Genomic DNA, 17,072 nt, shown 5'->3' with positions numbered 1-17,072 from the left:
TAGGTCAAAGGTGCATGTACACGCCGGCTGGAGGCCGGTCTCTGGCGTTATTCACCAGCCTGGAAGTGTGACGTCAGATGTTACGGTTAGCGAGCGTGTCACTGGTTGTTGCCCGGGTGTAATGACGTAGTTGCCGTCTGCGCAGGCGTATCGTAACAAGATGGCTGGGACAAGTTGAGTTCGACCATGACGTATATTAATTTTATTTTTTTTAAACATACACCGATGTGTGTAATAGCACTGTACACTCTCCGAGTCATTTGAAAAATATCACAGACATATATTCCTTGGGTGGGATTCGAACCCTCGACCTTTGCAATTCTAGAGCAGTGTCTTAGCAACTAGACTGCCGATATTGCAAGGAGACTTTCCAACGCTAGGTGGCAGCAGACATACCGGGTAAATTTCCATTGTTTACGTAGTTCTGAACATGCGCATAATTCTGAGAACAATGGATTTACCCGGTAAGTCTGCTGCCCTCTATCGTCCCAGAAAGTCTCCCATTGTGGTGTGGTCTAGTTGCACGGTGTGGACGGTACACCAAGGGCATCCTCAATCCCAATGTCTGTGCATGAGTTAGCTCATCCGGGAACTTTTAAATTCCTTTGCCTGGTACGCCGTATGACAAAGCGGCAGCGAACACAAGGGACAAACCATCGTGTTCGACGTGTTACGTTCACATACGACGGTGAGTGGCAGGGATGTCAGTTGAAATTATAATGTTTTTTTCTTTGCTTTGCAATGTGGCTATAATGAAAGAACACAGTGATAGGAGTTGTTAGGTGGTAGTTTGAAGAAAATCGGTCAAGGGATTCCAAAGTTATGATTAATTTACAGGTCAAGTTCAACAAGGTCGTTGCTAATAGCAACTAACGTAAACAATAAACAAACAAATAACAATGTTATCAGGGTCCTAATTAACAAACTAAGGTTTCAAGTCGCACAAAACCTAAATATATTACTTCCTTCAAAAAGTTTTATGAGAATAGAAGAAATAAAACAATTTGATTGCTAGGAATTTAAATTAACAAATTTTAAAGAAAGACCTAAAGTCCCGAGGGATTAGTGAAAGGTGTGAATATTGACTTTCGCACGGCTTTTTTAATTAAACAAACAAACAAACATTGAACAAACCCATGTTTTCAAAGGAACATATCTCAAAAAGTAAATGTCTGACAATGTTCATTTTTGGAGCACTAATAGAAAAGTCAGGTGCCTCAAAAGAAAATAAAGAACAACAATAACAATCCATTATGTTATTTATTGTTTGTTTTTTAAATATGCAAATTATGCCTAATTGCGGGTAATTATTGATCCCGGTTTTATAAATAAACAATGAATAAACTTGTGTTTTCAAAAGGGAATATCTCAAAAAGTAAATGTCTGACTACCTTCATTTTTGGAGCAGGAATAGGAAAGTGAGATTCATTTCAGATAATTTAACAAAAAAACAAAAAAAACATTATCTTATTTATTGTTTTGTTTCTTAAATATGCAAATTATGCATAATTGGTGGTTATTTGAATCCCGTTCTATAATAAACTCGCGTTTTCAAAAAGGAATATCTCAAAAAGTAAATATGTCACCACCTTCATTTTTGGACCAGGAATAGGAAAGCAAGATACCTTTAGGATATGTATGCAAAAACAATATCCACCAACTAATTTGTTAATTAATTAAATTTGTTATTTTTTTTAAATATGCAAATTAGGTGTAATTGTTGTTTCAAGAATTTTCATCAAAATAAGGGCAGTTGTTGTAGAAAATATGTGTTAAACTTAAAGTTCTTTATTAATAAAAGTAAATGTTAATTAAGATCAAAGAAAAACTGAACTGTGTTTAATTTGCTCCAACTTACAGACTGATAATTGTTTTATACAGAAGCTAGGTTGTGCATGTGCACTGACTCTACTGGACGTTTCAGTTAAAGTTTAGTAAAATTGAAAAAAAAAATGAGAACTGAATTCTGAAAACTGAACACTAATGACACTGAAAGAGTATAAAAATCAACTCAAAAGTTTTCGAAGAAAATACGAATAAACTCTATAAACAACCAAAATTTCTCTAGAAACAATTTAAAATTCCCGCTGTTATTCTTCAATTTTGGTAAACAATACTTGCGACACTTTCCACACGTCCGATCTTAACCTTGGAAACGTCAACAATGCACACTCAAGGCCGAGTTATAGTCGGTCGCGCGATGGTCGGGCGTCAGAAATCTTGACGCGCGATCATAAAAAGACATGGTTTTTAGGCCTCAGTCTTAGGATTGCGCGCAAGTCTTCCGTCGCGCGACCATCGCGCGACCGACTATAAACCGGCCTTCTCACGGGGGACGCGGCGCTGTAGTCTCCATTTTGCAAAACCACTGCGCAGCATACAATAGTCTGGTTTCGGCCCAATGACGTCACCCCGTAAACAGCTTTGCCGTGTGCGGCATGCGTTACTCTTTACAAGAGGTGGAAACCAGACAACTAGCTGTATACACAACCTCTGTACCGGATAGGTGCATAAACTTGAGCAACCCCTCGTGTTGATTGCGCTTTCATCGGAAACTGCCTCGTTCTTGAACTTTGACACTGCTGTCATTCGTTAGATCACGAATGGGGCTTTCCAACGGTATGCAACTGTATCGCGGGCTGACAGGCTCTCATTGCGTTTAATCAAACGCTACATTTGTTCGGTGTTTTATTAATTCAAGATCATGTTTATCGCCCTGACCCAGGTTAAAGATGAAAAGATAAACATCTAAGCTTCATTTTAAGGGGAAGTATGACAATATTGGGACATATTTCATGAGACTACAACCACAACGAAAAACTTCATCACGCTCGGAAACAAAAAGTTAATAAATCGACGGGACGCAGAAAAGCGATGTTTTCAGCGCAAAGTACGGATTTAAATTGCCCTATTCTAGAAAACTAAAATTATAGTAAGTGTCAAATTCAATCAAGTACTACATCAAAGTGGTCTTAATACATTCATTTTGTTTAATTTTTTTTTATTCTCCTCCATTTTGTTAAAATAATTTTTGGAAGATGAAACATTGACACTGGACGTGAAAAAGTTCTCCGTTTTTACGCGTGTCACGTGACCCGTTTTGACATTTTATTTTAGGACAGTAGCTCACGCCTTTAGAAGAAAAACTAGCTGCAATTGCTGACGAACGATTTTAAAGAGAAGGGTTTCTACAGTCTCTTAATACTTGAGTAAGTTTGACAGTTAAAATTGTATTAGTAAATAATTTGTGAAAGTAACCAGTTAGAGTTAAATAGTCGTAGCTCGTATATTAGCCTACTTGACTTTCTCACTTCCGGGTAGACGACAATAAATAACAACTACATTTCTACAGCGCCTCTACCACCTCAAAAAGAAAGAAAGTCTCTATGCGCTCAGAGGAATAGAAGAATAAATATGTGTGACGATGAATTGAACAGAAATGTTTTGAGAAGAGTCTTGAGACTTGAGATAGTGGTGGCTTGTTTGATATGTACGTAGAGGGAGATTGTTGCATAAAATGAGGTGCAGCAAACTGAAAACCACGTTTACCACACGCAATGTTGGTGGCAACATACGGGTAACAAACAAGGGGGTCTTTTTGCTAGCAGAGCGGAGGTTACTAGTATTTTAAAGAGTGTATGGAGTGAGTAGATCTGTCAGGTAAGTTGGTCCACTTCCACGACTGCATACTATTGTGAACTCGTGGATATCCCCCCCCCCCCCCTGTGTCCGTGTAGGCATTTTAACCACATCGAACCATAGAGGAATGTGGTCCTTTCTCTATTGTTGAACACACCCTAATTCTTAGGTCTCGAAAATCAAATTCAAATATTCTAATGGAAATACTTCTTGTTTTAAAACTACATTACTTCAGAGGGAGCCGTTTCTCACAATGTTTTATACTATCAACCTCTCCCCACTCCTTACCAAGAAAGTTTTTTTTTCTACTAATTATTTTGAGTAATTACCAATAGTGTCCAGTGCCTTTAAATTGCTATTTTTGTCTCGTTGCATTTTGGAACTCTAGTGTACCATGGGTGCACTAAGGGAAATAGTTTAACATACGTCTGGCTTGCATGAGATGTATCACAACACCCAATGTTTTAATGTTAACTTTGGCTTTAACCCATACACCGATATGTGTGTAAGCACTGTATACTCAGTCCTTTCCCGAGTCCTTTAAAAAAACATATCACACGCTTATTACTCGAGTGGGGTTCGAACCAACGACCCTTACATCTAGAGCAGTGTCGTATAAACTAGACTACCGAGATTGCCAGTAGCAGCTGAAGGCAGTTCGAATCCTATAAACTAAACACTTTAAAGAACTTCCTTCTTTATTGTTGGACTTGACATGTGGACGAATAAAATGGTTAACAACTCGAGTGAGCCTGGGTGAGGATAAACACATCTCACTCAGATTGAATACTAGTTTGAAAATAACGTAATGGTTTGTTCACTGAGTCTGATTACATTAATAACCATTACATTTGTATCGATAAATACAATTTTGCATATATATGAAAAAAGCCCGAGCCAAAGTCAAGGGCCTTTATCGCACAAAAAGGTTTTAAACGGACGTTTAAAGGCAGTGGACACTATTGGTAATTGTCAAAGACTAGCCTTCACAGTTGGTATATCTCAACATATGCATAATTAACAAACCTGTGAAAAATTTGAGCTCAATCGGTCATCGAAGTTGCGAGATAATAATGAAAGAAAAAAACACCCCTGTCATTTAGATGGTTGATTTCGAAACCTCAAGTGCTAAATCTGAGGTCTCGAAATCAAATTCGTGGAAAACTACTTCTTTCTCGAAAACTATGGCACTTCAGAGGGAGCCGTTTCTCACAATGTTTTGTACCATCAACCTCTCCCCATTACTTGTCACCAAAAAAGGTTTTATGCTAATAATTATTTTGAGTAATTAAGAACGAGTCACTATTCTTAATTTATTCCCATTCACAAATGCCCTTTTGTTAAAAAAGAAACGTAAAAAAATTCAGTTATAGACACTTTGACAATATAGACTGTGCAAGTCTCGCGCAAATCTCGCGCATTTATTTGAACTTCGGGGACCATAAAAAACACAGTGGCATATAAAGCCACTTGTTTCCCCTTTACACTAAAGTAAAAACTCCAGCTATAGATTAATTAGATAACATTTGTAAGTCTTAACAAACTACTAACATGTCACCTTTAATGCACGTCTACACTTCAAAACAACAATGCGAACCGAATATTTTTTCTAATCATCAAGTTGTGAAGGAAACACATAAAGTCAAAAAGATGTGAAACATATGAGTCCTAACCCATAAGACTTCTAATGTATACAGTCCTTTTTTACTCTACCACGATCTTCTGCCGGTTTAAAACGGCCTGTTAAAAGACCTCGCCATCCTTTCTTTAATTCCCCTTTTTTCAAAAGCGCCGTTTCCACAATGATTCTCTCGTTTTTTTCAGAATAGACCGTGCAAGTGACTTGAGTAAAAATGGCGACAGGGGGCAAAGAGGAGAAGGACTATGAAGGATCAGCACACCCGAAGTTTAGCTTTGGTCCAACAGCAGGAGCCTATACAATATGTTCAGGTTAGAGGGAGTTCGTGAAACCATAACACACTGCGGGCACGTTCGGTAATATAGGGACTTTTAGATTCTGGTGAACGTGGACCTCGTTCACGTCGACCACGTTGTGGTTTTCCCAAGCGACGTCAAAACCATAGTTTTGGGGTCGCGACTCTATGAGGCGCCACATGTAAAAACATTTGAACGCAATATTTACATATAATTCTTTATACAACACAACATTCATTATTCATCCATAATGTTACTTTTATTTACAAATAATAAATTTTGCATAACACAATTATACATATATAATTGTATGAAGCTTTGCACTGGTGATGACACACATTGCAAGCTGCCTGTTTTAAAAGGCCGTTTATTAATAAGAACTCGTCGCTAACCTCTTATTTCCTTATTAATCCATCCATACTGACCATGTCCCCATATTCCTATTGGTTCAGAGCAACTGTCGTATTATAACGCCTGTGCCTACCGAACTAAACGATCTTCGGTTCATAACCATCAGTTGTTTTTTTAAATAGAAACTTTGATTGGCTATAATTGTCCCTACAATTGTCCCGTTATATGTCCCGGCCATCACAAATTTGCAACGAACAATTCGCACCAGTTGACTTGTGTGCGTCTCCTGTGAATCGTTACGGACTTTTCGTTTTCGACGACGGATGGTTCTGCGACGGTAAAGATGACATTTGGCGTCATCTGCGCATGCGTCGGCTTTGAGGACGGTCGTCCCTCAATTTCTACGACAGTACTTGGGATGAATCTTCGTTGTGCTGAAAACGACAACGTTTAGCTGAACAACCGTCGCAGAACCATCCGTCGTCGAAAACGAAAAGTCCCTATTAGCAGCGAGGGGTTGCCCTGATGTGTTGTCAAAATATCGCTTCGCATTCGCATTGACGGGAAGTACGAACCGGGCTTTAGGTTTCAATGTGGGCAAGTATGTTTATACATGTGTTATTTTTCAATTTCTACCGCATAGTACCGGTAGAGAGAAAGCCGTCTGCCTGTGGAGATGGATTAGACTTGGAGAAGGAAGTGAGAGAAAAACCGTGGTGTTTATCTCCGGATGAACTAGAGAATTGGTACAATGATTCCAGCGAGAACATGCAACACAGAACGGAGCAATTCGCAACTGAATGCTCATCATTAATCGAATCTGTGCGCATAAGTATTTGCAACTCCACCCGTCATATGGACACTCTTGACTTCACTGATAGAGTCGTTAAGGTAAAAGTCAACTTAGACTTGTATTTCCTTGCTCTGTGGTATGATAGAGTAGACTTCTACTAGTATGTTTCTTCTGAGAGAGATTTACGGTAACACTATTTGGGTATCTTGTTTGAGTATGTTACTTATTTTAGCTATTCCCACACTTGTAGTTTGGGTATCCGGTTTCCTGTGATCAGATGTTTTTGTTTCATTCGCAGGGTGGATCGTTCGGAAAAGAAACTATGGTAGAAAATCTATCTGACGTGGATCTGGTTGTGTTTGTCAACAGACCAGAACTACAACTCATCACAGAGACTGAGAACTTAGAAAAGTACAAGAGTGCTCTGCCCAAAATCATTTCTCATCTGAAGTATAATGTGTCAAATGAGCCGACCATGCAAGACGGCTTACGATTCACCAAACACTCGGTGAATTTCAAGTTAAAAGCCAGAGAACGATTGGTTGAATTCAATCTTCTTCCCACAACGGAGGAGAACGTTCGACATTTTCGGCACAGTAAGTAGTGATCATTCGTTTTGCACGTTCAAAGCACCGTTGCACGTTCAGTTCTTGCCATTGTACAATCACAAGCTCGAGACTGAAGGCTCACACCCTACTCGGCCCGTTGTCTTTGTTAAACATGGACTATTATAGATTATTGATATAGCCAATATTACTATTTTTGTACAAGAAATGTAAAATAAGGACTGATATTTTAGTAGTATTCAATAAAACCTTTTCCTTCATGCAAAAAAAACACAAATTCGCGCGGCGTACTCCGACCCAGAAAACTCAGTTTCGGCAAAAGCCGGTGACCCACGAACCATTCATACACAGTGTGTGACGTCACACCACGTACCGAAGCTCTGTACACTGTGTCAGGTCGATCGTGTGCGTGCATTTTACATGTACATTGAATGTGGAATAACATCGGACACTATATAGGCTGCATTTTTTTGACACAAAAAAACAGTGAAAATGTCCGATGGCAGCGGGTCTTGGGAAAACCACAGTATAGATGAGGAAAAGGCATTTCAGGGAGGCACTTCAGAGGAAAGTGAGGGCTCTAGCGATAAGGGGAGCTCACCGGACGAGAGAGAAGCCGAAGACGTGTTATGAGTACATGTACTGTAGTTAACCAGCCCGGAGACGATGATCGTCAGGCCGAAGACGATGAGCCAAACCCTGATGATCGACGGCTAAAGACAGACTGGTAAGGCCACAAAACGTTTCATGAATTATACTGAATGATGCTTCGTTTGATCAGTTTATTTCTGCTCCCAAAAATAGTTGAAGGCTATCCTTGACTAAATTAAAACATGAACGAACATGATGGACAAGGTTTATTGTTTACCTCCATTCACGTTAAAATACATGTATGTGAACAAAACATGCACTGACTTAGGCAGTAGAAATGTGAGGGGAGGGGTAATGTTCGTCTTGCGTTTTATACTTTGTTGGCAAAATTCATACATTATCAATTTAAACTGATATTGTAGATAACCTATGTTGTTGTTTTTCTCCACCAAGTAACTGCGTGGTGGTTGACATAGTGCATCTACACAAATATCTCATGTACTTGTATGTAACTGTTACTTTGGATTATGATTGCCTTCTGGCATGGGTATAGTTTTAAAGCAATTCAGGTACACACATGCAATATTAACACTTCACCATGCAAACCACAAATCTGCTGTTAATAATTTTGTATGAATTCTTTTGTTAATAATTTTGTATGAATTCTTTTGTTAATAATTTTGTATGAATTCTTTTGTTTTGTTTTACAGAAAACACTGCAATGTTGAATATCAGCAAGTGGTGAGCTTAGGACTATCTTGTCCGTTCAACCGCTGCCACTGACATCATGTTTGGTGGCAGCAACACGAAGGACATTTCCAAACCCTCGTGTAAAGTACAGTGGAAGGATTTTCGTATCCACCAACGGATTAGGCAGCTTTGCTTTGCTTTGGTTTATTTGTCTTCAGTCGTAACAATTTTCCAAGTTATAATGATCCGGAGGGAGTGAGAAATAATTTTATAAGCCATAATAATTTACGTATAAATGTACATGTATATTATTTCATTTTGTTTCTTTCAGAGGGGTGGGTGGTTCAAATTGATTAATTTAATTTGAACCACCCACTCCTCTGAAAGACACAAAATGTAAATTACTCTGGCTTATAAAATTAGGTGTGTGGTTCAAATTGATTAATTTAGCACTTATGTGCAATAAACTTGTCCCCTGTTGTCAACAATACACTATGATTAACATGGTAACAACATTCAACTTGGTTAGCAGAAATATAAAAACAAAACAAAAAAAGAGAAGCCTACATGTACACCTCCATAATAACGACAACACTAAAACTGTATGTATTTGCAAACAACAATAGTTTATTTTTCAGTTTTAAATATCAAAATTGAAAAAAGGTTGCCTAGTGATAGCGAAATCATCTGAACATTCCGTCATCAAAAAAAGTTAACTATACAACCCTGTCAACGCCCCTCCCCCTAAAAAAGAAAACCTAAGCCATGTTATGTACCTAGTTAGCTGTGGTTCTCTTTGTAAATTGTAAATTAAGTTGTACATTAAAAGAATATAATAAAATCATTGTGTACAGACCATGTTATTCTGTTTTTAAACAAAGTTGATTGTACTACCCTGGTTACCCCCCCCCCCCCCAAAAAAAAAATATATATAAAAAATAAAATAAAAACCCACATCAATGTGTACAAGCTAGGGCCCAATTTCATGGATCTGCTTACTGTAAACAAAGAATCGACACTTGCGAAAGCAGGAAATTCTGTGCTTACGTCAAGCGTGTTTCACAGGTTACCAGCAAATTTTGGCTTTTGCGGGTCATGGGTGCATACTTGGTTTATACCAGGCATTCTACGCTTACAAATGTAAGCGCAGAAATTTAGCCTTTGGACGTAAGCAGAGAACGGTGATCATAGTGCACAATTTGGTGGTGAACAGATCCATGAAATTGGGCACAGGTCATTCTTTCTTCAAACAAAGTTGATTCTACTACCATGGAACCCCCCCCCCCTACCAAAAGAAACACCAAAAAAATCAATGTGTGCAGGCTAGGGCCCAATTTCATGGATCTGCTTACTGTAAACAAAGAATTGACACTTGCGGAAGCAGGAAATTCTGTGCTTACGTCAAGCGTGTTTCACAGGTTACCAGCAAATTTTGGCTTTTGCGGGTCATGGGTGCATACTTGGTTTATACCAGGCATTCTACGCTTACAAATGTAAGCGCAGAAATTTAGCCTTTGGACGTAAGCAGAGAACGGTGATCATAAGCGCAGAATTTTGTGGTGAACAGATCCATGAAACTGGGCACAGGTCATTCTTTCTTCAAACAAAGTTGAACCTACTACCTTTGAACCCCCCCCCCCCCCCCCCCAAAACAAAGCTGCTGCATCCTTTTCCGGCTGGTGAAGGTTGATGTCAATGACACGGGGGTTACACATCAGCTGCGGATGGAGTTGTTTTCATGTCTTGTCAACCTGCTGACAATGAACAAGTGCATTGTGCATGCATTCTTTGCGTATCTGTTTAATGAGAAATAAAAAACAAAACCAAATAATCGTTATGTGGGATTTCTTGAAAATTTACAAGGCAGAAATACAATCTCGGAAGGTTTGACGTAACACCACAGACTGACAATCTCTCTTTGAGTTGGCGCAGTTTTGATAAGAACCTTACAGGAGTTAACGCAAAACCAGAACAAAAGGAGTCCACATGCAACAAAACCAAGGGGGCAGGTTTTCTTGATGTCTGATAGAAAACATGACCTCCAACCACCCCCTCCCCCCAGATCTACACCTAGTACAAAACTGTTCAGGTACAGATCGGGGTGGGGGTTCTTGCGATTCAACACCCCATCCCCTCCCCCCCCCCCCCCCTCCACCGTGAACAGTTTTCAAAGGGGCAGCTGAAAAACTGAAAATGAAGAAATCATCTGCTCCTCTGAAAAATTGCATGCATAGGCCTACTACTTACCTAAAGTGCTATTGAGAATCTTAGGTCTCCATTTCTAGTTCTGGCTAGCATGTCTCCGTCCTGCATTGTCTTCGTCCTGCATTCTCATTGTAGTGTAGAGCTGCGAGTTATTTCTGTAAAAAAAAATATAAAAACAAAAAATAAATAAATAAATTAAAAAACTAGTGCTGAAAAAGAACTGGCCTTATTTTCAAATGCAAATAGTAAACACTCCATGTAATTAACCGTGCCAAGCCAATAAACACAGCTATAAGAAAACTTCACACTAAACTTCTCTGGAATTGGTAATTCCTGAATTAGGAGAGAAACAAATCTGAATGACCATGGATGGGCAATTATATGGATGGGAGTTTGAACATATTTTTGAGCTGTGCCTTAAAAAAAAAGCGAACAATTCTTAGGCAGCTTTGGCAAAAACAATGTCCAGCAATCCAGTATAGACCAATATAAATACATGTCAGCGAGGCCTGTTAACTGTAACAATCAACTTTTTAAATGGATTAATATAGTGTTCACACATGGTTGAGCATAAACATGCCAGAAAGTGTAAACCAGGGCATAAACATGCCAAAAGCACTTGGGTGGCTACATGGATTCATCACTCAACAGAGTCAATACACTATGTATCCGGTAGATATTTTATGGTAGTCGGGTCAGATTCAGAGCATGCACATTGTGTCATTTGACAACAAGATGTTGTTCCTTGCATGAAAAGGGTAGAGATTGTTTACTATTTTTCTTATTACAAATACATGTACATGAATTGGGCCTGAATTAATAATGGAGATAGTTTCTCAGTAGTAGATTTTTAAAAATTATTAACAAGTACTTACCAGGCTTTTCTCCCTCTCTTTTCTGTAATGCCACTTCATTCTTTTGCTGTTCCACGGCCACTTGCGACCAGGGCCACGGCAGAGGGACCCCGTCGACGTCGTACTCGTAGCATGCACAAGCAGCACTGGCTGGAGCCTGGTGGTAGAAGATGCCCCTGAATTCTCTCGATGTTTAGAGGTTTAAATTTCGGAATCGATCCAGGCTTCTTACACAAACTTTGAAACGTCTAGTGCATCCACAAACAACCAAATAGTCGGCAGTATTTATAGCTGATACACTAGAAACAAAAAGCTTTGTAGCACACACGCACGCCTGTAGTGTGGATGAAAACGCATACACAACACACGGAGTAACATGGCGTAATCTTTGTTTACTCTCGTTGCTTCATGGGTATGACATCACCATTTTTTGACCGCGTTCATGACGTCCGCTGGTGTACAAATCCGCTTGGATTTCAGTGTTGGTTTAATAGCCGGGAACCAGTACAGGGCGGGAAATTTCAAAATCGAAGAATCGAGGTCAAATTTTTTCGGTCAAATTGTAGCAAAATTATTTGGAGAAAAACATGACCACAACAATGAATTGATAGCTGAACACAACATAAACAAGTTCTGATAGTGATTTTAATGTAGGAGTACCGTTATAGTCCATCTTTAAACGCTATACATATTTATGATATTCAATAGAGGCAGGAGAGCTGCAGGCGTTTGTCGGCCCCAGGAAAATCTCGTATTACCTGTTCGGACCGAGTCACACTGCAGCGATAACGAAAACGATAACGATCACGACGGAAAGAGAACGCATTCTATTGGTTGAATTGCTCCACGCAGAATACGCACACACGCTCATTCAACCAATAAATTGAGTTATCTTTGCGTCGTTATCGTTTTCGTTATCGCTGCAGTGTGACTCGGCCTTAAAACATGTAGGTAAGAACACTAAGCAAGGACGCTGGAGTATCAGCTTAACTAATTCTAAATCCTTTTATTCGGCCAAAGTGACACCCAACATGCCTCACCCAGCCCCTTCTTTCACAAACAAAAACATACATTTCTGTGCAAAATAGTTTAAGTGGGTTCTTAAAAGTAATTGAAAAGTTTTTCCCCTTTGCGCCTTTTCCTTCGGTTATATTTGGCTCGTGTGAGTGATTGTCCGCTGTGTGCATGCTTTGCAGGAATCAAACAATGCGAGATATCCCGGGGGGCAATACAAACGCCTGCAGCTCTCCTGCCTCTATTGAATATCATAAATATTTATAGCGTTTACTAAAGACAACGGGCCGAGTAGGGTGGAAACCTTCATTCTCGAGCTTGTGATTGGACAATGGCAAGATCTGAACGTGCAACGGTGCTTTGAAAGTGCAAAACGATTGATCACTAGTAGAACGAGAACACAGTAATGTTAACTAAAAAAAGGGCGAGTTGCCTTTGAATTATTTGGGGGTATCTTATAGAAACCATGTGTTCGTTATGAAATGGATATGGTTGGAAAAGATGTTTTAAAAGTAGAAAATAATGATTCGCACAATCATACATAGAAATCGTAATGTTTTTCTTTTACTTCGTAAACTAACAAGGTCCGCACTTTTTTAAAGTAAAACAGTTCGGTTAACAAAATGGCGCACCTTGTTTTTTAAGTTCCCAAAGCACAAGGAAAACCACAAAGTTTTAAGAATCATTATGAATTTTATGACTAACGTTTTTATTGTAATAGCCCAAAGCGCAAACACGGTTTAGTTTACTTGTGCACATAGTTTGAGTAACTTTAAATAATGCCGTCATCTTCAGAAACGGCCAGTCGCTAAATATTCAGTGCTTGATTCTGGTTTATTTCTTTCTAGCGAACCGTAACATGTTCGAGTCTATGCTAGACGTTGGCACCGATGACGTCGGGCGTGAAACACGAGAGTTTTATTATGCATCTTTTGTTGAGCACCAAGTGCGGTTTGTTAAGGAACAACCCAGCCACGTGAAGGAGTTGATACGTCTGGTGAAGTATTGGGCGTCTAGATTCCTTCCTAAGTATCTCCAGAAGTCATACCCTCTGGAGTTGATCACCATCTACCGGTGGGAGAAGGCAGGGAAGCCCGGACGACGACTGAACAAAGCTCGGGGTTTGAGGAGCGTCTTGGAGGTTCTGACCAAGCTGGACAGGCTGCGTGTTTATTGGAACTTCATGGACGGTGTCGATGATAATCTCAACGAAACTATTATCAAGAGACTCAACATGGAAAGGTAAACTAAAGAGCTGAGCGTCAAAATAAGATCACATTTTTTCAGAGAAAACTAAACACATAAAGGGCCTTGTCACCACAGCTTTAAAGACACCTTAGAGTATGCAAAGGATTACATTTCGTACGTGTACATTGCGGACTACGAGACTTACACAGTTTGTTTAAAATTACCTTAACCATGCTGCTCGTTTCTCTACCTCCCATCTACAGGCCAATCATTTTGGACCCGGCAAATCCGACGAACAACGTTGGCGACTTGTACCAGAAGAACGACAACAAGGAGGTAAGCAAAATGCAATCGCCTAAACCATTGTTGTCCTACTTACTGCATTTTTATGACTATCTTGTATAATTGATCAACAAATCACTTGGAGTTATCATGTTTTCATATCTTAATTCACTGTGTGTATAACGTAAAACTTGAACCAATGCCTATTATTGACAACATTTTGTTCTGAAATGTGGAATGTAAGGACAGCAATATGCTGGATGAATGAATGAATTATCAATGGTTGATATAAACGAACATTGTTCGGATTCGGGTACTTTTTCAAAATGTCCATAGATTTACATTAAACTGAACACGGTTTGAAGATAATGATAGTAGAAAACTTCCTTTCAAATATTACTTGCTAAGGTGCTTTAGTTTTTTAGAAATGAGTAAAACAAGTCACAAATAAAATCATTAATAGCATGTAAAAACCCATTTACCATTACTCATACAGTGTTTTCAATTCTTACTCATGCAGGTGATAAAGGCAGCTGCCGAAAAGACCCTCCAGACCGACCTGCTCAGTGACGTCAGTGCGTGGTAAAACGTGTAGGGCGCCCTCAGTAGAAGCAAGGAGTGACATGTTCAAGCAGTTATTCGTCGCACAGTAACCAACTTTAATCCTATATTAAATAACCTAGTTTAATGTAAGCAATACAAATTAACATTTCATTTCGTGATTGCGTATATTGAGATAATATTGCCGAAAATCTGGATCGAATTATGTCTGCACAGGAAGCACATTCCCTACAGGAATACACAATCTGAGAAGCGTTACCACGGTAACGCCTTTTATAATCAAATTAATTTGGTGGGATATAAAGTGATTTCGTACCTCGAAATGAAATGTTTCTCAAAATGCAATTTACTATCCAAAGCTGCTGTACTTTCTTACCATGTAAATTGTTTTGCCCTTAACGTATACAGACCGCCATTATTGGTTATTTTCTAAGACCAGTCTTCTCACTTGGTGTATCTCAACATATACATAAAATAACAAACCTGTGAAAATTTGAGCTCAATCGGTCGTCGAAGTTGCGAGATAATAATGAAAGAAAAAAACACCCTTGTCACACGAAGTTGTGTGCTTTCAGATGCTTGATTTCGAGACCTCAAAATTCTAAACTTGAGGTCTCGAAATCAAATTCGTGGAAAATTACTTCTTTCTCGAAAACTACATCACTTCAGAGGGAGCTGTTTTCCACAATGTTTTATGCTATGAACCTCTCCCCATTACTCGTAATGAATAAAGGTTTTACGCTAATAATTATGTTGAGTAATTACCAATAGTAAATACCAAGTACACTGCCTTTAACAGTGAAATGATAAACTTTTATGTCTTGTTTTTCCGTAGTAACAAATACTACACAGGTCAACCATAAGCTGTCGTGTTTTATTTGGGTGGTTTGAAGGTAAACACGGAAAGAGAGAAGAAACAAAAATACCCACGTAAACATAGAAGAAAACAAAATATAAAATAGGAATGTTGTGGGATTTCCTCATTCAGCAACATGTTCTACACAATTGCCCTTCAAGAGTTTATAATGTTGGACTCCGTTATTATGTAACAATATGCCTATTGTTTTGGGATTTAGAAAAGGCTACATCTCTGCGGGATTAATATAATTTTATTACAAACTTACAAACTTTTGCTTACTCAGATATTCTGGACAGTTTAATAATGATAACATTTTCAGTACTATAAAAAGAAATAGAACTTGTATTTTCGCACCCATAGTATGGCTATATTTAACCAGTAAGTTTTCATTGTACGGTTTAGTGGGGACATGTAAGCTAAAGTATACACAGTTTCATAATTATAAGTTAGTATGTAGGTTTATAAAAGTCAAGCATGGATTACTGTTAGTTGTATGTTTGAGTGTAAGTTACACTCTACAAACTGAAGAGTTGAATCCAACACTTGGAATAGCTCGGTGAGTGACCACATTTTGAAAGTGTTGGATCCAGTGTTTTGTTTGTTAATCCAACATTGTTTTCTCAGTTTTTGTTTTTATAGAATTGTTGGATCAGCTTTTTGAACATTAAAACTGGCACTTAAATTGTTGACTGAATACTTGAAAATGCTGGATTTAACATATACAAATGCTGGATTCAACACTGCTTTTAAAAGTGTTGTCACCCACCGAACTCTTGCAAGTGTTGGATTCAACTCTTTAGTTTTTAGAGTGTATGGTCATTATTATAATCTAGTCGTAGGTTTATGCGTATATCTTCGTGATTAAGGGAGTCGTGGCCGTGCGGTGAAGAGCACCGAACTCAGGCTCTGGTGAATCTGTTCAGCAGAGAGTGGGTCCGTGAGTCGTGACACTTAACCACAAACATAAATAGATAGGGCCCAAACAAGTTTAAAGACACGGACACGAATGCTAATTGTCGAAGACCAGTCTTCTCACTTGCTGTATCTTAACATTATGCATACAATAACAAACCTGTGAACATTTGAGCTCAATCGGTCATCGAAGTTGCGAGATAATAATGAAAGAAAAAACACGTGCTTTCAGATGCTTGATTTCGAGACCTCAAGAAGTAATTTTCCACAAATTTGATTTCGAGTCCTCATAAATTTGATTTCGAGACCTCATATTATGAGGTCTCGAAATCAAATTTGTGGAAAATTACTTCTTTCTCGAAAACTACGTTACTCCGAGTGAGCCGTTTCTCACAGTGTTTTATACTAATAACTACATAACTCCCCATTACTCGCTTTGTAAAGCTAATAATTATTTTGAGGAATTACCAACAAGTGTCCACTGCCTTTAAACGTTCTTAAAATTAATAATGATTTCGTCTGAGGATTTGTTTGAAGTATGGGGCCATTAAGCAGAAAGGCAATACACAAAAATAAAGAATCATTTTATTTCCTCAAAACAGTATTTCGTTCCTTAGAAATAGTAATGTCTT

The 17,072-nt window shown here is 38.7% G+C and overlaps 1 protein-coding gene and 1 long non-coding RNA gene across 2 annotated transcripts; one reads left to right on the top strand and one right to left on the bottom strand.

Moving 5' to 3' along the window:
- Positions 1-6,528: 6,528 nt before the first annotated feature.
- Positions 6,529-15,174, top strand: LOC117302601 (2'-5'-oligoadenylate synthase 1A-like). Its single transcript, XM_033786578.1, has 6 exons — positions 6,529-6,816; positions 7,017-7,314; positions 12,333-12,384; positions 13,434-13,880; positions 14,090-14,162; positions 14,629-15,174. The coding sequence occupies exons 1-6, from the start codon at positions 6,529-6,531 to the stop codon at positions 14,692-14,694; spliced, it is 1,224 nt and encodes a 407-aa protein (XP_033642469.1). The 3' UTR covers positions 14,695-15,174.
- LOC117302491 lies at positions 10,259-11,780 on the bottom strand. The gene is made up of 3 exons (XR_004520439.1): positions 11,646-11,780; positions 10,813-10,925; positions 10,259-10,361 (listed from the first exon to the last, which is right to left on the bottom strand). It is a non-coding gene; the product is annotated as an uncharacterized LOC117302491 (long non-coding RNA).
- Positions 15,175-17,072: the final 1,898 nt, after the last annotated feature.

Source organism: Asterias rubens, chromosome 18 (assembly GCF_902459465.1).
Source record: "Asterias rubens chromosome 18, eAstRub1.3, whole genome shotgun sequence".
Classification (NCBI taxonomy): Eukaryota; Metazoa; Echinodermata; class Asteroidea; order Forcipulatida; family Asteriidae; genus Asterias; species Asterias rubens.
The sequence above is the reverse complement of the archived record's forward strand: the minus strand, read 5'-3'. Positions and strand labels throughout refer to the sequence as shown.